Consider the following 21,570-nt stretch of genomic DNA (forward strand, 5'->3'; position numbering starts at 1 on the left):
CACAAATGTGCTGTGGACGATTTTAATCCCGCTCCGGACCTCCTGAACACGTAACAGCTTTGCAAGCTACATTCTTTAAGTCCACAAACTACCCTCATTATCATCCGTTTATTTCTTTTGTGAGAAAGTTTTGCCAGGAAACCATCACATGACCCATTGCGTCACGTGACCTTTCCATCAATCGCGACATCACTTTCACTCTCTCTCAAGTCTCCGCGAGTCCATACGGCCAGTGGCCCGGCCCCCACACCAGGTCTACCGGGAGCGACACGCGCGCTGTCCCGTCCTGTCCACCGCCCAGCAAGCCGCACGGTTCCGGTGTAGTTTCCCCCGATCCCCCTTGCGAAGGAAGCGGAACGAATCGCACACGGAGGCTTGGGGAAAGAGATCGGCTCGCTTGCCAGGTATCGTCTGTGTGTTCACTCAGTTGTGTCCCATCATAGCCCCAGCCATCTAGATGGGGAGAAAATGCGATCACTGGCTCTATCACTTTCCTTGGGCGGAAGGGCAGCTATTTGACTAGGGCGCACAGACTCATTCGTCTTCCCCAGTCTCTCCACCAGACGTTCCATTAGGGACGCTCCATCAATAACCTACATGAGGGAGATGGAAAATTGGATGCTGCATATTTCGGGAAGTCGGGAAAATTACTATCGCCAACCCTCCTCCATGATTTAATACAGTTTAGTTGTAGTTGTACCCACCAGATTTCACCAGGGATTGGCAAATAGGTTTTGTTCAAAGGGATAGTCATTGCAAAATTATAATGGTATTGTAGAAATTGATTTATTTCAAGAAAAGTATCTTGTCCTCAGATCATCATTATTACATGCATGTTTAGTCCAAATAATGAACTACCTGGGTGACTATATTTGAAAAACCATGATGATATGATGGTTGGGTGTGTTTTGATGCCATTTCCATTGCATGCATGGCATGGCTAACAACCCTTATCTTGTTCATCCAGATTTCTAGATGTTTCTACTAGACCATTTATATGACCCCAGGGACTGTGCATTTTATGTGTTTATTGGGGGCAATTTCTGTAGAAATTTGTCAATTTCATGCATGCCCCATGTAATTTAAGTTTTGAAAAAACAGAATATTTTTGTAGTTTTGTACTTCAGTTGAGTGTTTCAGACTGCCTTATAAATATAATCTTTAATGTTGATATTGATTGATTATCAATCTCTTTGATTATTATTCAAATCAATACTAAAGATAATGGTGTACCATTGTTAATAATGATGTTATGCCTCTATAAATTGTTACCAATCCATGTTAATGCTGATGTCAATTGTTACCATGGCAATGCGTACAGATTGTTGTCATGGCAATGCATGTAGATTGTTGCCATGATAATATTGTTCTATTAGATGTATTACCATGGGCAATGTTTGTATAGATTGTTGCTGTGGCAATTCTTGGATTAATAGTAGTTACCATAGCAACATGATTTCTTAGGTCCCTGTGTTTAAACTTTGAGCTTTATTGTCAAATCAGATTGACAGCCATTTTATTTGTGGACAGCATTCCTCAGCAGTTATGAATGGATGAATGAATAAATGGATTATGTTTTTATTTTTCGTTTTCCTTTGCTTTCTTTTATTTGTTTGTTTTGCTTGGGCATAACCCATAACCCTGACAAGTTAGCTCTATATCCAGATAAGCTCCAGAATTTTGCATTCATATTTGTTACCTCTATTTAAGTATAATCTGTCATAGACTGGAAAATAAGTGAATTGATGTTTTCGTACCCATCATAACAAAAACGCAACGTGTCAGCATTTAGTATTCAAAGATCCGACAAAGCTAGCACCTAATCAAGTTCTAATGCCTGTGATTCGATGTGAGAATATAACAGTATTTTCAGGCAGGTAATTTTGCATAATTGATGTGTGAACCTGTGTTTCCCCCATGTTTCCCCTGAGAAATCTACCAGGATTTATGTGGCCTGCATGTCGTGTCAGTCAATGTCGATTTTCACCACTGTTGCGACCATCTTATTCTATTTTAAAGATAGAAATACATTTCTGCAACTTCCGATTGTTCTTGCATTACTACCAGTTATACTGTATAAAAAGGATAGAAGGAACTGAATCTTGATGCATTGTGCTGATTTCAGTGAAACTTTTTGCCCAACAAATGAACAATGTCATACTGTAAATACAGAAATGTTTGCGGTGGTTTTATGTTTTTGCGGCGACCGTTTCAATGCCAACTTAAAGCCACCGTAAACATTTGTGTCCAATACTGTAGCAGTATGTGACTATAGCGCTGCCGCGAACTTAAAACCACCGTGAACACTTCATATTCGCATTAGCGCGAAATAAAAACCATGCGAACTTATATTCATTTACAGTACATGTATGTCAGTATTTCTATTCATTTTGAAAATTTTTTTTCATCATCACTAGGCAGTAAAAGATGATTTATGTGCGATTTTTGCATTGCTCCAGGATGGTACCTTGTCACCTTGTTAAAATGATATCAGCTGCGTCCCTCAGGGAGCTATAAATGGTTAATCCCCTGCTGATGAAGCAGATGTCACTGTGAAGTCAACATGTCATTAAGTTCACTCACAATGTCACTGACAGATGTTGCTTCGAAAGTATTACAGGTACTGTGCATCATGAAACTTTCGTGGTGGTTTTATTTTTGCAGGTTTTGCAGTAAGCACTGCCAATTCAATTCATGACACCACGAATATATCTTTCTCGTATGACTAATGTATCACAAAATACTTTCAACTGCAAATTTAGACAATGCAAATGTGCAAGCAACTAAATACGCATTAGCAGGACTGGTATACATAACGGAGGTGACAATATGAATAAAGAGAGTCGGTCTGCCCAATGAATTTTTACAAGATATGCTATATGTACATTATCAATAAGGCTCGGAATATCCAAAGTTTGCCACAAGCAAACAAGTGGCCTGTGTTACTGTATTTGTTACAGTTTGATTAAGTCATCAATTATGCAAACAATTCTTAAAATGTTAATCATCTTTTTGACAGTGTTTGGTTTACTAACATGTGTAATACAATCTACTACTGGTCAGTAGTTTAGACAGGTACAAGATAATGTGTGAACCCCCCTGGAAGTAACAATGATTTGTCCCTCTTGACGGTGGGATGCTCACTTTTAGAACGTAGAGGCTGCCCAGCACAGATAAGCAACTTACTCTGTATTGCTGTCAGTGACGTCTGTTTCTCCTGTGTAAGCTGTAAGGTACCCCCCTTTTCCATCTTGATAATGTCATGATCATGTTTTGATGCGTCTATTTAGCTCAGATTGAATTATCAAAACCTGTCTGGAGGGTATAAATGTTGCAGTGAGGGTTCCCGCGTATATTCCAGAGGTACCACGCTCGGGTATGAATTAATTATGGGACTGACTTGCTGCCTTTCGGGTAGAAATTCCCAGGCCTGCAATGAATGTTGATAGATGCTATAACACGAGGGTAAAGGGTACTTCTGTTTCCAGATAAATTTGGTTATATTATGCTAGCCTTATTGTAATGGTCTCGAGCTCAAAACTAAAGATTCTTGATAAGCACTATACTTGTTACAACATTGTTGTAAAAAGAGAGTCTACAAAGCAGGGCTGTCTCTGGAGGTTAAAATTTCTTCTGTCCCACGCAGTGACTTATTGTCTGAGGACCCATATGCAATTTCGTTGACCTTCTTTCGATCTTCGTTAAATCTGTCATTTTATATATTTAAAGCTTACAAAAAAACATATTTATCAGTCTCATTTCATGAACTTGAAGTTCGGATTTTTGGGACAAATAGCATGATATTTTTGTCCGTCCCGACAAGCAAATTACGGTCCCTGGACAGAGGGATGGGTCCTGGAGACATTCTTGTAAGGTTTGGTGTCTTAAAATCTGGTGGCTACAATGGGGTGTGAAACTATCCCAGCCAGATCTTTTTGCCCAAAGCAGTCGTTAGAACAGCCACCTGACTCCATTTGTAACAATTGATAAATTGGAGCAAGACTAATTCCATCATGCAAAAGCAGCCAGGCTAATCAATGTGCTGGATCTATTTTATGGCAGCTCAATTGCACGGTTTTATTTTCATTTCTCATACACTAGCCGAGGACATGTAGGTAGTATTGATGTTTCCGTCTCCGCAAAATAGATATTCAATAGTAGTAAGTCAGACATAGGATTCACTGTACATGAGTAAGCACAGAGAATACGAGTATCGCTGCATTGAATAATAAACAAGGGTTATGTGGTGCTCATAAATATGTATGTACATTACCTGTATTAACGTCTTCATTCAAACTCAATGCTTCTGACTGTATTATCTGAATGTGTAAAATGAAATTATCATATTTCAGCATTGCTTTGAAAGAGAAAAATGTTTAAGGGTTCTCTTTTTATGAGACTATATCATGAAAGAAAGTTCCCTCTGTAGAATCATATGGGGGCTCAGCTAAGCCATTAGAATGGCCCTGATTGCAACACATTTCGGAGATGGCTGCGAATATGGACAGCGGCGGATTTAAATGCCTTAACAAAATGCAGGCTAGATTACCCAACAGCTGAGCCCTCATGAATCACCCCGTACATTATAAGACTGATTGTTTTCCTTTGGTCGATCCTGGGGTCTGTGTCGGGCTTACTTCCAGGCCTGAACAAGAAAAAGACGGACAATTACTGTGTTCTTAGTCATTAAGGTAGTCTCCATAGACTTACGACATGCAACAAAGGTGCAAATAAAGATGTCAACATGACAATTTCAGGCGGCAAAATGTCGCTGATAAAAAAAAGCACGCCCCCCGCCGCGGTAATAAGTGTAAAAGCCTGCCAAGTACGGTTATTCACAGCATGGCACTCAATTGGTGTTGCAATATCCCACAATTCTGGCCTAATGGAAGCTAATAGTGCGACAAGCAAATCCCAGCACTCGTACCTCCGCAATCCATACCCAGCAACAAGCGGCCATTGATTTTACCAGGGTGTATTTAAACCCCCTGTTGTGGTGCTTAACCGTGTTTTGTGCCGGTATTGATATCTGTAATTTCCGGGTGCACACCTGGGTCCGTACAAGGGGCTGTCTAGACGTTATGAAACTCCTGGTCATGTCGTTTGTCTCCTTAGCTTTGTGGTGGGGGTGGAAATAAGGTGGTGGGACCAGGTGGGCTGTGTTCAGGGATAGTTGATTCAGAAGCATTTTAAGATGGTTTAAACTAGACATTGTTAACAACACTATAAGTAGTGTATAAAACAGAAAGGTAGCTCTTTTCTTGATCACAAAAATCTGGTCATAAAGTATATGGCCTGTGCTGCTGTCATATCTATCTCTGTAACGCACTGGGGGGCCATTATTCTGTGCCTGTTCTGATCATGACTTTTCTCCTGTGTCCCCCCAGGATGGCTGACAGTTCCGACCAATCACATCGCTGTCCCAAGTCATGTGACACGTTCATCGCCTTACCCCCAGCCACCGCGGATGGGCACATCATTTTCGCCAAGAATTCCGACCGTCCAGCTAACGAGGTGCAAGAAGTGGTCTACTTCCCGGAGGCCTCGTACGAGTCCGGAGCCCAACTGGAGGTGAATACGAAAACACGCTTTATTGTAGCATTACCATTCACACTGTGTCCTGTAGGATAAGAACTATATCCCCTGATGGCACGTCGAGTCCTTAGAGCTTTTTGCTGCTTCGGGTCTTGGGATATTTTGAAAGTTTTAATGGGCCGTAAAGATTTCCGAGTTCAGGGGGAAAACGAAACATGACGCACGGCCATTATGCTTAAGGTGATGAAGAGGACCTTTAGGGCGTGTTCAGTCGTAAACCGTTAAGTCAAGAAAGCCTTGCAAAGGACTTAGCACTATAGGTACCCAATTCCTTCTCAAGTCTTAGCCTGATCATGACAGGAATGCTAAGTACACTTAAAAGTTTTTTAGAAACTTTTATCCAACATGAAAGATAAATGACCCATCATGTTTTCAACCATGTCCATCCATTGACCCACTTCCCTGATGCACACAGGAATGCTAAGTAAGGTACATGCACATTTGTATTTCTAATGAGTCTACTCTGCAAACATACCATTATCAAAATGAAGCGCATATTCAGCAATCAGTAGGATTGGACACTAGCAAGTCAACATCTTGAAACATTTTCAGAAAACTATAGCTGAAGCATCGCAAATTTTGTAACATCTTGGACAGGTCTATTTTCTGAACGACCAAGTTAAGACAGGTAGAATGTTAGTAACAGTCAATATATTAAAACAGTTGTCAGGGTTATATCTTTGTTCTGGTTGGGAAACCAACAGTCCTTCCTTGGAGAAATCCAGCTTGCAAGTTAACATCTACAAAGAATGGAACAAATAATACATGTGGACAATTTATAGATAAACCATGCTTTAGCACAGAAAAAACACTCTCAATTTCTCCGTAGAATTTATGGTATATTGATACTAGTATCGAGTGTCATTGCAAAATGAAATATATTGTGGCCAAGACATCAATAATATAGTCTCCAACACAGACAAATCCCAAGATTGCCAGTCTTTCATGGACATTAAAAAAGTTACCGTGAAAAGATTGGCAAAAGTTCAGGATGTAGATTATCTGTCCATTATAATGTCAGGAAAGTTCGAAATCATAGGAAATGTGCCAAAGATGGGCTAGTATTCCCCGCTGGCCTCACAAGTACAGATCAATTCAAGCATTTTCCTCACATGTGATGTTCTATTCAGGATCAGTACTCGTGATGAATACCATGTCATGGCACCAGTCAATACTGATCAATGTCCAGCAGGCACAGTATGTTTCAGCAGAGGGTGTTGCCACTTTTCTTCTATTACTTGTATGTGCTGAGTTTTATATATGCCGCTTGGTAAGGCCTGGGTCAGATATGTGCATAGAACCATGTATATGTTTTAAAACTCTGATAAGAACTCTTTGCCTACAGTCATGTGCATAGAACCATGTATATGTTTTAAAACTCTGATAAGAACTCTTTGCCTACAGTCCAGTATGCACAGTATGTTTCAGTAGGGGATGTTTCCACTTTTCTTCTATTACTTGTATGTGCTGAGTTTTACATACGCCGCTTGGTAAAGCCTTGTGCTCTTGGGTCAGATATGTGCATAGATCCATGAATATGTTTTAAAACTCTGATAAGAACTCTTTGCCTAGAGGCCACCAACATGTTTCTAATGTGGAAATTGCCCACATATCTTTGTCATAGGCTCTGTTAGGTCTTGGAGAATGAATGATTGCATGTAAGATATTTGAAAGAAATGTTCCTCCATGGGGTAAAAGTGAACCAATGTATGTATTTGTGTCGTTAGTTTGTCATGTCAGAAGATATCTATTGTCCTTACAGTAATGGGTGTACAAATAGATTATGACAGCTGAGGAGAGAAGACCTAGAAATTCTCAGCAGGTACCTGTAACCTCCATTAACAGTAATCCATCGGGATACATAAATCCGTGACAGTGGGTTTGAGAGATCTCTGGTGCAGCACCCCCCAGGTACATGTATGCACCACAGGAGTGCATTGTGCATGGGGACGTTGGGTTTTAGATCTGTTTGGACTATCTTTTTAGGGTTAGGGTGGCTGAATTCTGTACCCTGATGGAATTCTATTAGTTGTTACATTATTAGATGATGCTTAGGACAATCAGTGAACAACTTTATACTATTTCCAAGCAGACCATGTCTCCATTTTTACTCCGGGAAGGAGGTGTGACCTCCTTCTGGGGTATTGGGATTGCTTTTGCTTGCGCGTTCGCAGCTATAACTCACGATCCCGTCGTCGTATCGGTGTGTAACTTGGCATATAGTGTGCCTGGTTGGGTGTGGTGATGCACAATGTCTTAGTTACACCGTAACTACTTTTATCGTAAATGCAATACTGTAATTGCACCCCTATAATTAATGCTATGTCCCACTGCCCTGCCGTAGACACCGTGCTATAATCCGTTCCGCTTGAGTAGAATACTTCAGGCAGATACGGGGTATAATTCTTTCCAACCTGCTGTGATCGTATAGTCACTGTTACATTGAAAAATAGACAACGTGCATCACCACACGCAACCTAGGAAACTATATACCAAGTAACATACCAATGCGGCAACGGGAATTGTGAGTTTTAGCTGCGAACATGTGCCAAGTGAGCTCCAGTCTGTGTATTAAGTATGCCGTGTCCCTCGCAACTCGCATACAGTATGTGCGCACGGGACGGACGATGTATTTTTACGCACAGTGTGAAAATGGCAAATCTCTGGACCTTCAAACTTACCACACTTGTAGTTTATAATACGGAGGCTGTGACAATGTAAAAAGTTTACACAGGGGATGAAAGATTGTTGAGAAATATCTCTCAGAAAAGTGCGCGCGCCAGTGTCACTTCCGGGTGGTTAGATCCGGTGACCTTTGACCTTCGTGAAATGTTACGATAATATAGATTTGCCTTTTTTATTGCAAATAGCTTGATAGCTATAGATCAGGCTGGCCTGCAATAAATTGTGGAAAGAGGATTTACTGCATATTTGTGATTTCTGATGCATCTTAGTTGTAACTTGTAAGGCTGAATGGTTCGTTGATAATTGAAAAGGGGCCATCTAGATCTAACTTTGTGACTTTTCCCGGAATTTCTAGATCCCATCTGTGCCATGCTGTAAAAACATACTTTTCAGCAGGTTGACCACTCCTGTATTGAAAGAAAAAGATAAACAAACACTTTTTCTTTACTTGCTCTAAAACACTACTTGGACTGAGCAGAGATGCAATTTGTGTGGGTCAATACTTGTACATACTATAAATACTTCACGGAGAATTGTGTCCTACGGACTCTTGTTTTATATGGAAAGATCTTTAGGACAGAACATATTTTGTCTGTATCTTTTCAAAACATACATTGTATATAGAGTCATGACTATATTGATAGTGAGAGGCTATCAGATTGTAGACAATCCTGACTCAGTTTTAACTGCTAGTCAGTAATAAAGATGCTCTGCCAAAGTAAGTCAAAGTAAGTCTCACATAGAAGTGGTCAATGACATGCTGAATGCTCGCTAAGTGATGTGCCTACACTACATTTGTACACTGCAATGTTTTGAATTAGGACTCAGAAGAGCCCATGCAAACTCAAGCAAGTCAAACTTTTAGTGGCACAGACTTTTGTCTGAGCCTCTTGAGTCTAGACTGTGAAAACTGTTTCACGAAGATAGAACGCTTCTTTTCATACAGCGTTCACCCAGTAATCATACCATGGGACTTCTAATATTCTATCTTCTATTTGAGAGTTAGACAGTTTGAATGTCTTTCACTGTACCATATTGCATTGAATAGTAAATAAAGACTGCTTTACAAAATCCCTGGTGAAGGCATAAAGAATGCACAGCAGATACGTTTCCCATGCATTGTCAATCACTGTCAGGCTAGTAATGGAATGGTTGATCCTATCACAATGTTAGCTGTTGATGTTGCTATAATAGAGCTGATGTAGGTGTAAATTTGAGGTATTTTCAGTAAGCCTGGCGCAACATTTTGATAGCTGTCCATAAATCACCGAACAAACTTTAATCTAAGATGAAGACGCCGCCGGAATTTGGGATGAGGAAAAACTTGTTGTCTGCCTCTCCGGAAAGATTAGGGTGAATCTTCAGCAACACCTTCTGGGAAATTGAGATTCATTCGGTGGCAAGCGTAAGACACGAGAGCAGAGGTGAGCCGCGGCAGTTCACGGGAGACGACACTCTGCGTCAATCTCACATCGATTTGATGTGATCATAGGACGTGTGGAGGGTTTGGGTCATGTAGCTGACTGCTGATGTCAAGAGGTGTCACAACCACATTTCTGTCTCTTTTTCTCCCCTCTGCAACCGGTGCACAGTTCAGCAACCATCTGCACTGGGGAGAAAACACTGAACATCAGTTACAATTGTGACATTTGGTTTGAAGTGCACCTCAGTATTCTTGATAAATTTTGATGAAACCTATTTGAGACTGAGAGAGGCCTCTGAGAATATGAATATTGTTAGGTGGGCTAGGCCTAAATGTCAACATCAATATTTTCTCCTGAAAATTTTAGGTGTATAGAGTTGCTCTTGTGGATTGCAATCTTGTTTTAAGTACTATGAATTTTTGCTACAAAGAGTCATTTTCCTTTACAGTAGAATTTTTCTCATGAATGTTTGATATCAAATAAGACAGAGCAGTTTTTCTTAGGAAGAAAAAATACATAATATACATGTATAATGGACTTGATATTCCTACACCCTCCCCCAATACTGAAATACTTTTGTATGTAAATGCTGAAAAAAGGGGGGGAAATCCTGCTCGAATATATGCACCAGATGACTAACAGTTCCCAAAGTTTCTTCCTATAAAATCAGCAATTTACGATAGTTGATGCACAGTTATGAGTGTAGAATTTATGACCTCTAGTGTAACTTTGTATACTTACTGACTTTTATGATTATTACATTGACATTAAAATATCAGTCCTAAAGAACCCATACAAATTGTGGAGAAGAATTTATATGGTACTTGCAAGAAATTTAAGATTACCAGTACTTTTTATTCTTGAAATCTTTCAAAGACTGGTAGAACTTTGAACTTTCTATTACCTCCGGTAAATGGAGCATCACTGCTGCGTTCATTTCTCTGCCACGACCCCTTTGACCTTGACAGTTGTAAAGATGCCTAGCCAATGGGGTGGGGGGCTGCCCGGTCTTTCAACTCATCCATTGAGGCGAGTTTCCTCTTACAAAGGCTGAGACCTTTTGTGTAATCAAATCAAGTGCAGTGGACATGATTGATCAAGGCTATTGCAGCGCTACATGTGCAGACTCCAAATGTTTCCACAGGAAATAGTAGTTACTTCTTAACCTTCTCCCTGCTGCCTAACTCTGTAACCAATAGAGAATAATAGGGAGCCAAATGACTACTTCAGTATGCTAAAGGTTAAACCTGAAGATGTCCAAACTTCAGTTTTCCAATAGAGATTCGCATGCAGTAGTAAATGTTGGAGGATTGTCGAAATTGCTTTTTGTCATCATGACTTTTCCAAAATGTTACCTCCATACATGAATGGCTTTTGATTTATGTAACATTTATTGTACAACATTACCGATGGCATATAGTATCAGCCACACAATTAACATTTTGCAACTTACAAACACTTATCTCAACACTTTTAGATACTCACATTTTTGCCTCTTCTGACACACACCAAATTCTAGATACATGAACATCAACACATTATGGTCCAGCTTTTGCCTTTATTTTAGCAAAGCATAGCTATTCCAAACGTAATTATAGACCGTTTCTCCCATTATAATATTTCCTTAGTGATAACTATCAGGCAGTGCCTTTAATGCTTATGTTTCACCACTTTGTCGTGATTGAAAAGCGTCTGATTTTTGCCACCATATGGCTGCATGGGAGTCGTACTAGCAAAATGGTCACGTACAAAATAGATTTTCCCCGGTTAGTGCTGCTGGTGACCTTTGCTAATCGCAGCTATAAGGGAGCTAATGTAGCAGGCGAGAGTAACGCAGGTCGTAATACAAACAGATGACTGTCATTCAGGACACAACAGCATGCATCTCAATGTCGTGGTCGTAATTTCTCACAGTGTCACATGAATGTTAGTGTTTTGTTTCCGCGAGGTTCTTTTCAAATATGGTGAAAGGAAGAAATGACTGCTCAGACATGACAGTAACAACAATGTTGCATTTCTTACAATATTGGCCTGATTTCCGACATGCCAAGAATTCAGAAGGTTTCAACAACAAGTCAAATGTGTCCTGTAACGCTGTTTTTTTGTTGTGCATATAGATTTTCTGTGGCAATAGTTAGAAGGTAGAAGACCGAACATTTTAAGCAAAGAGACAGTGTATACTACAGGTATAAAAGAATAGTATCTTGAAGTATGAGGACATATGTACTAACTGTGTATAAAAAAAACTCATTTATCTATTTAAGTTTATCCTATGTGTGTGTTTCATTTTCACAAAACAAATAAATACAATGTGTTTTTTTTATCGATTTACAGCAAAGATGGCACACTTGGGAAGTATACAGGTACATAAAGATGGTGCCCTACACCTGTTTCCTGAAAAAAGATCATCCTCCTGTTCCAGGTGTGCAGGAGTACTGTAATTCAAATTCCTAGCATGACGTTTCCTAGCTCTGACATCTCAATAAGTCATTATAGTGGCTGTAACAGTGGTAATAAACATGAGGACGGTTGTAACACTGAGATAGGAACATACTTAATGACCCTTTTTATTGGATGGAGTAATGGCCCATAGTCTCATTTCGCACTTGATGTTTGAGGGATTTTTAATGATGATGCCTGGAGAGCAATGTTTCATGTACAATTAAATGACTGCTCATTGTCCAATGATCTTGTCTTTTGTCCAGCACAGAACGAAAACCTATCATGAAATGAATTAATGCAATTTACAAGAATGCAAATTGTGATTTTTACTTTTGAATTTTTGTAGCTTGATCAAGATCAGCATACCAGTCCTTTCTGAGAAACTTTGCTCAGACTTCAAGATAAGATCTGGCATGTCTACGGTGATGTGCTTTTTTTTTTATCATACATTGGTTGCACCTGTGACTGGTTTCCGACTGTAGATATTTTGTTGATGTTGAAATACTGCTTATTCCCTGTTTATCTTATATATTTCTTCAACATCTTGCTTTAAATGACTGGTTTACAGATTGTACAGTTGCCTCAGAACCGTGCCTTCCTCCGGAAAGCTGTTCGCAACCATAACTATATTTTCAGCACCTTGGATATGAATTTTTCTTGTAACACTTATGACATCTGCTTATGTGCAGGTAGAAATAGGGCTGATCATACGCAGCAGGTATTTCTGTTATGTATGTACAGTACCTGTAGCTAACCTGCATTGGTACTCATTTATTCCAAAACTTGACCTTGAACTGTTGCAATTCCAAATCCAATGGCACAGGCAACGACCTACAGTCGCAAGCCACTTAAAAACAGTCCCGTCCATTTTCACACAGTTAACCCCACCCTGTCGTGAGCAACCACCTGTCCTCAAAAATCATTTTTCCTCGGTCCCTTGGGTGGTTGCTGAATCCAGGTTTGACTGTATTTAGAAAAAGGTCCTTCAAGCCCTGCACTTCTTTCACTGCTCCAAGTTGTTATAGGGTACAAAATACTCACCTCTTTACTTTAACAAAGAAAGCAATTGCTTCCAATAAGCACTACCAGCTGTTGTGTAGAGATAGAGTTGTACCTGTACAATAGAATGACTTTTCACATGTCTACAGTTTGCTTGACTGGCTGTCAGAAGTGCTATAATGACAGCCCTACCCAAGGATGACATGATGGATGCCCGCTGTGATAGAATCTGGCTGGTCGACCAAAAAAGTGTCAAATCTACGCTGCGTAATTACTGTTGACGGGCGGGAACAGCGGTGATGATGCATCGGACGGGCTCGGAAAACTTCACTTGTGTTTTATCACCGTCTGGCGTTGAAGATATTAAACTCCAACTAGTCTGGCACGAATAAGACTTCAGTAGACTATACAGTCTCACCATGCTTCAGCTCACAGGACCTATGTATAGTCATGTAGGATTGTGTAGCAGCAAAGATGACTTGATTTCTGTCTTGATTTTTATGATTTTCAAATGAAATCAGGGTACAAAAGTGCCTAACAATAACTAGATGTACTAGAGATAAAAGATTTTGATGTCTCAAAAATAAAACAAATTTCAGCTTGGATCCTACCATCTCTTGACTTGACGTGACTCAGTGACCGAAGACTTGTCCCAATTTTTGTTGCCTCCTCTAGATCTGTTATAGGTTGCATTTATCTCTGAATGTTTTGACCCACCCTTTTGCTTTTGGTACACTAACCTTGATCTTGTCTTATGCTAGGGTCACATTTCCAAACCGGGACCTAGCAAGGCTGCTTGGGAGAACAAAAAATGAAGATAAATTTTTTTCTCAAGTGATATTGCTAATTCGTGCTTATAACTAATTGCTTTTAGTAATGTTTTGTGTGTCTTGTTGTCTTTTGCGTAATACTCTTTGTTGCTACCAAACTGCCCGGCTAGGGTGCAGTTTGGAAATGTGACCCTGGCATTAACTGTGTAATGATTTCTTTTTATAGTCTCAATTCTTTTAAAAAAAAACCAAACTCACCTTATCTCTTGACTAGGACAATAGAACTGAGCATACAGATAACGTTGGATTTGTCTCAAGAGCTTCTTACTGAGATAAGAGATAATTATGCTGTCCATATCAAAGAAATACCCCTATTCAGTAGGACATTACCATGCTTTAATTGCCGCAATAATGCGGAAGAAAACCAGTTAGTTGTGATTCACACTCCTATTGTGGCAATTCCAATAGGTTCTTGATCCAAGATAAGGGAAGTTCTGCAGTCTATCGGAATCCCATGAAAATTTCATGGATCCATGCTCCAAGTTTAGGAGGGCCACTACCTTATCGACAGAATTTGTCTTGGTACCACGCAGCAATGACTTGTGTAGAAGATTACACGACAAATGCTTTTGTAATGTACTGGTGCCTGCACTATCTCTCTGAGGTGTCACTTATAATGAATAGGTATCTGTTGCATAGTTCTGTTCCTCTAATTCAAAGTGTGCTTAGCAAACAAAATGTAGTTGTCAACTGAGTTACTTTTAAATATCTACAGTCAGAATGATATAGTATTATTAGGTCTCTGTAGCTCAACTGGTAGTAGCCCCACAGTTGAACTCCTGGTTCTAATTAGTGGATTCAAACCTGGGAAGGGCATCTTGGTTGGGGATGTGCCGGATGTTGGAAGATATGCAAAATGAAGGTCCATGTTCAAGGTGCCTCAAGCATGTTCAAGGGGAAGCAACCCCTCCTTATGAAAATACATGTGTATTACCCTTCTACAATGAATGAATGAACAAACAGTCAGAATAGCAGCAAAAGGCATATCTACATGTACATCAATGGTTCACCGTGTCCTCCATGTTTTATTGAACACCACAAGAGCATAACTTTGTAACTAGAAGTTCTGAGAGTGTTTCTCACTTAAAGATGTTATAGATCCTGTTTTGATTGCACTGTTTCTCAATTCCAGTGCAGATCTAGATCAAATTTGGCATTCAACATAAATTCAGCTGAAGTCACCCAGGTATCTATCGTATCAGCAGAGATGCAGCAGCTGATTCGGAGCAAGATTCAGCACGATTCACCACTGGGGCTCGAGATTTTCATCAAGCTCGACACGTGAGATTCCGTCTGCGACAGAGATATATTAATAGCATCCATGTATTAGGTTGTGTCAACTGATTGTCTCACTGCCGGAATAACAAAATGAATTGTGATCACCTTCTTCAAGTTTCCCTCGAAGCCAAATTTTGTGTTGAGTATCAGGTTGTGTACGGAGAATGATTATAACACTAGAATGGGTTGCCCGTGCAATGAATCCTTACCAGCTTATTCAAATTTCATTGGACGAGGCAGAATTTTGTTATATGTAGATCTGGGGCAATGTATGGGACAGGTATATAGATAAACTGGTATAGTTGTTAAGGTACAAATCTAAAATATAAAAAATATATATTCAGCACATTATGACTGAGATAAAAGTTTTGTTATGCACTCAATTCAAGTATGTTACCAAGGAAAGTAAAAAAAGTATGTAGCTAAAAGCTTTTAGCACTTAACAAAACTTTGCTGGCAGCTCTAAGCACCACCACTTTTGAAGTCAAGCCAAATAACTCAGCTCTCGTGATCTCTCCTTTTAGATTGCAGGTTCTGTATGTCTGAGAACTTTCTCAGAAACATTTCGTATCTTTCTAAACTGAGTCGGAGCAGACTGAGTTTCTGTCAGAAAGCCTGATGTCAGTGTGCTTGTTTTGTGGTCAGCCAGTAGTTGTAAGTCCTTCAGTCCAGTACATTCACTGTTAATGGGTGGTATACGACGGAATCTACCAATGAAAAATCTGTCTGTGTTTCTTGCCATTCATTAGTCTGCGCCGTGGCAGAAAGAGTGGTCACGTACACACTCGCTATTCTTATCATGCTCATGTGAGAAAGCCGTACAACTTTTCACTTAATGCTATTTGTAACTCTTCCATTGGCAATTGAAGCTTTTGAACAGAGACAAATGTGAAAGAGAAGACCTGTTTTATAGGTGCTAGGCATGCATCTCTGTTGGTTGTAAAGCATTGGGCAGACAAAAACTTACTCGCTGACTTTTTATTACATTTAATGTCATATACATGTATGTGCATGCAATGCATGTTCAAGTTACTTCAAGATGATTACTAATGGTCTTCAGTGTCAAGAGGACAACTTTGCAGAAAAATGAGCTTATAAATATTTCATATCCTAGGATGACTGGTATCCATAAAAGAAGTGTATTTTTCCATATGATTTCATGTATGTTGAGTTTTGGTGTTGATAGATCTACCTTGATATCCTATTATGGTGAAATCTAGCTTGTATGGTCGCTTGAATTTCTCTCCTGCCCCATTCTGACAAACAGATGCATGCTGCTATCCGTCACATGCAAATACTGGCCTTGCCAGCACTATCTTCGGCAAAGCCACCCTATCACATTACAAGTTGAATTCCGAAGCCGGATTACGAACCCCTCTGTTTCTCGTGACAGAACAGCGATTATGGTCCACATTTTGCGCTCATTAGTATTCCGCCCGGGTCTGTTTTCCCCCGGCAGGCTCGCTGGCCAGTCGGAGGGTAATGAAGGGCCGCTTGCTTGTTGTTGTCAGGAATGCCAAATTTAGCCCGCCAATTGATGACGAGAGAGGATACGAGTCAAGAGGCTCTTTACCCTTTCGCAGCTCCTGGCTCAGGGCTCAAGTGCTCCCCATAGAACCCTTAAACTCAACTTGAAGGGCAGATGGTGCTTGTTCTTTCACAACGAGACTTGTAAAACTTAGAGTTCAACTGCAGTTAAGAAATGTGCTTTGTTCTCTTGTGTAAAACTTATGGATCAACTGCAGCCAAAGTGTGTGCTTGAATTTGTTCTCCTGTTTAAAACTTTTGGTTCAACTGCAGTGAAAGAATGCGCTTTGTTTTCCTATGTAAAACTGACTCTGATGAAAAAATGTGCTTGCTTCGTTCTCTTATGTAAAACTCATGGTTCAACTGCAGTGAAACAATGTGCTTAAATTTCTTTCCCTGTGTAAAAGTTATGGTTCAACTGCAGTGAAGGAACGTGCTTTGTTCTCCTGTGTAAAACTTGAAAAGCTTTGTTTTGTCCTCCTTTGTTTATTGTGTGTCACAATCAGCTTTCACTATTTTAGCTCTAGATCTTTTCATTTGTGATCAGATTTTCTCTGATCCTATGAATAAAGAAATCAGGATACCAGTAAAGATCAGCTAAACCTGATAGCAAAATTAGAATACTTTAAATGCATTTAAGTTCGTATGGTTTTTATTTCACGCAAAGTGGAAAATGGAGTGTTCGCGGTGTTTTTAGTCCACGGCAGTACTATAGTCACATACTGCTACAATATTGGACAAAGATGTTTGTGGTGGTTTTATGTTTGCTGTGAAACGGTCGTCACAAAACTGCGAACATTTCTACATTTACAGTATAAGGTCCTTTATTACTACTCTCCAAGCAGAGCTAGGGTTTTGGCTGGTTTTTAACGTGTTTTTAGGCGTTTTTGTCATGCCTTCTACTTTGTCATCGTTTTTGTTGTGCTCCAAACCCAACAAAAACGATGACAAAGTAGAAGGCATGACAAAAACGCCTAAAAACACGTTAAAAACCAGCCAAAACCCTAGCTCTGCTTGGAGAGTACTTTATTACAGCTACACCTCTGATGAAGGATGCCATACATTCATAAATGACAGTGTGAGATGTCCACTGTCACCAGATTTATGGTGATAGAAATGTGAATTTTAGGAAATTTGGCAGCTTAGGTTAAATATAACTTAAACCTACGAATTACCTTAACTTACTGCGCTTGGGGGAGACTGCTACATGTTCAGATAACGAATTCTTAAGTTAATTACTTCTAGACTTCACACATCACAGCCACTTATCTTTCTACCTGATTACTTTTAACACAAATTTTCTACATGGTAAAATTCACAGCAGGATGAAGGTTATTAATAAGAAGTAGATATTAGAAATTACCTCTTACATACATGTATATGATATTTTGAGTCATACATACATACGTGTAGCTTGTCTAACTGTAAAGTTGAGATTCAATGTTAAGTATGAGTCTATCTTCTTCTTGTAGGTAAATAGTAAGGACAACCTCAAGCCAACCGTACACACTCACGCCACATCTTCAGAAAAGACGCTGTTCCCGCAAGTTGCTGTATAGAACTTTATTCAAGCCCACATCCAGACTAGTTTCGCTTGTGTGGCTTTCTCGATGGTCTGGGGCTAAATCTTGTGTCTGATTCAGCATGACTTTCAAAAAAAGTTGTCTTACACATGCATCAAAATTCTTCATCTTGTAACAGTCCCAATTCCATGATAAGTTACAGGGATGCATATGGCATATCCAGACTTCAGTACATGCATTAGGCAGTTCTCACAATAGCCTCCCCAGGCTGTATTTTACCTGTGACATTTTGTTTAAGCACCCTTCGGGGTGTAGAGTCAGCTGATGAGGAGGGTTTTATGAGCTCCAACAGCTTGTTGGGTGTGCTGGAGGGGCAACATCATATCTCACGCTGGGAATGAGCCGGGAGATACTGGGAAATGGTCTCTTGATATGCTACAGATATCATTAAAAGTGTCAACCTTTCACTGAATTTCTTCGAGGTATTTGATGAATTGGAATTTGTTTCTTAACTTGTAGAATTGAAGAGATGCTTACAAGCATGAGTTTTGCTTTGTTATTTTTATAATAATTTGATGAATTATTTGCATATTTGTCTTAAGTTACAAAATAATGTTGAAACTTGAAAGCGTCAAGAGGTTTTTATAAAGACTAGCAGTACAAGTACAGATTGAGTGGTGCAGGAGTTGTGTATAGCAATGAAAGTTGAAACATGTGGCAAATATTTATCTTACATTTTTCATTGACAAATACAGTTTTCTTTTCAGACTTCAAATCACATTAAAATTCTATATATCTACTAACATAATTCCACCAGGGTACCTAATTCCGCCACCGTAAAAAGATATGTCCTAAAAGATCTCAAACGCAACGTCCCAAAGTATCATGCACCTCTGCATATCTAAACTGTGCATACCTGGGGGGTGCTGCACTAGAGATCTCTCAAACCCACTGTTTAAAAAAAAACTGATTTATGTAACCCGACAGATAAACGTTGATGGAGGTTAATGAGTATGCAGTGTAAGCAGTTGCAAATACAAGCAATGCAGGCTTTGCAGGCATCCCCAACATCCTATTTAGCATTCATAATCTTATGAGCTGTTAACTGTTGGATATCAGGATATCACAGCATGAGTTTGGCACACTTGGTGAAAAATTGTAAAGCATGCCCTCTATCCCGTTACTCAGCTGGTTATCTTTCCATAATTTGCGTATCTATCAGATTTCATGGTCAGGAGGGGTTCCTTGTGTCTGCAAGATTCTGTGAAACATGATTGACCTTTCATAAGTGCTTGATAACCTTGCGATATACATTTGTAAGTATAAAGGAACGTTTTCTTTGTGTGTCTAGCATGAATAGTTATAGTTTCAATATCACTTTATGGGCTCATGAAAACATTGCAGATTTGAGTGAACTCCCTCAGTTTGCCAGATACATCTTCAAATTTGTAATGATGTTGAAATTATTCAGCTTTCTGTATGTTAAGGCAGCAGAGCAAGCCTAGTGATCCATGCCATACTTATAATTACACACAAGAGCAGCACACATACAAGCTCAGCTGGGAACAAATGTAAGACGGTTTTCAATGGTATATTTTTATGTAGCAACTGCAACAGAGTAAGACCATACTGATTTGATTATTTCTATGACATCCCCTGGGCACCCCAAAACTGATGCAAGCATGCAAGACAAAAAAATTTGGGACAAAAAAAATATACAAAATATAAGGTAAATGGAGGGAAGGAAAAATTAAGGAAGCCGTGAACTGGAAACACTAACGATAAGGTTCTGATTTCATTGCTAAGTTGTCCATAGTTTCCACACTGGGTTCTACACTTTGTCATACACTCAACTGTGTAGCGTTAACCCTGAAACTGAGCTCTGTTCCGCAAGGTCACTCGGAACACGTTTCCCCAGTCGCAGGTGCAAAGTGCCCCGGAATCTCTCCCTAACCCGCAGCCTCATTGGCAGAAATATCAGAGTTCAGCCTCATTTCGCGGCGTTCCCTTGCGGAGCCATGCTCATTCCGGCATGGAAAATCCATGGAATCTCCCTAATGTGAAATATTGGATCATAATTCACGGCGGAAAATGGCATGACAGGTGTGGAGGAATGTCAGCGGTGGCTGGTTGGTTAGCCGGAGAATTAGACCGACATTGTTTGCTTCATCTGCGCTATTATGATCTATCACAACTTCAGGCAAAACTGCACACAAGTGTATTTGAAATGTGAAAAAAAGCTGAATCCAGTTCTTTGGGTTATGGAGTGGCATTCCTAATTGATAGCAATGTTTTTTATTTTGTGTTTGAACTTGATTTTTTTTTAGACATACATGTGTTGATGAGCTTTACATGAAATGTTAGATACAGCAAGGAATAATTTCTAAAGACACAGGTTTGTTATAAATTTTAGCAGAGAAGTATATGGGGTGTACATCATGAATGTCACAGTACAGTCAGATCATTGCAGCTGGAGATGTCTTGATTTCCATAGGTGAAGTTACCTGTTGCTGCTCAAAATGAACCCCAAGGGGGTGTTCTGTATGAATGGACTAGTAGGGGTCTGTGTTATTCATGAATAGCAAAGATCCATTGGACATATCACTAGGAGATGGTCAGGTTTGACTGTAGGATTTTTTTTCATCAAATTAATCTTTGTTGCAATACTATATTTCTGCAAGTCATGTTAATAGGTTGCATGAATAAAAATTAAGCTATTCCATATAATATTTTGATCCAATACATGGTGCAAGTATTGTCTAAAGAACTAGATTTCCAACCATAACAGTATTTATAGCTGAATGGTGCCTGTCCTTGGTGATGAATTCCGATTAGTTGTGCAACAGGAAAATGTAGGCATTGTGTTGATTTGTGAAGAGGCACTTCAAGCTGGGACACTGCTGAGCACCCTACACACTACAGGAATTCCACTTTCCATAGTGTTCAATGGTGGAAATGGTATTTCAATTGAAAAAGTCATATTCTTATACATGTAACAGTTTGAATGCTGTACCCTTGACATGTTGGATGGACTGCATGTATTTTTTGACAGTTTATATTCGCTGAAAATGACAGATTTTCAGGAAAAGCTGCTGATAAACCTAATGACACTGTTTCATGTTGTAGTTGAAAGATTCCATATTCAACTTATAGACTTACTGTATTGCTGCCACATTTCTGCTTCATGGAAAGGACTGAATTTTGCTCACGCTATCTGGCTGACCCCCCCAATGGTGTCCCGAATAGGAATGGTCCCTGTCATATTTC

At 39.6% G+C, this 21,570-nt stretch overlaps 1 protein-coding gene across 2 annotated transcripts in view; it reads left to right on the forward strand.

The window, feature by feature from the left end:
• Positions 1–62: 62 nt before the first annotated feature.
• The window catches only part of LOC136447317 (secernin-2-like), a 41,763-nt gene continuing 20,255 nt past the window's right edge, over positions 63–21,570 (forward strand). Inside the window, exons 1-2 of one of the 2 annotated variants that reach the window (XM_066446083.1) lie at positions 63–404; positions 5,388–5,571. In XM_066446083.1, coding sequence (XP_066302180.1) covers positions 5,389–5,571 — 183 coding nt within the window. In that variant the 5' untranslated portion in view covers positions 63–404; position 5,388. Of the gene's footprint in view, positions 405–3,145; positions 3,229–5,387; positions 5,572–21,570 lie in introns of those variants that run through there. The other variant, XM_066446084.1, reaches the window with a different exon arrangement.

The sequence above is a fragment of the Branchiostoma lanceolatum genome, chromosome 13, assembly GCF_035083965.1.
Source record: "Branchiostoma lanceolatum isolate klBraLanc5 chromosome 13, klBraLanc5.hap2, whole genome shotgun sequence".
Taxonomy (NCBI): domain Eukaryota; kingdom Metazoa; phylum Chordata; class Leptocardii; order Amphioxiformes; family Branchiostomatidae; genus Branchiostoma; species Branchiostoma lanceolatum.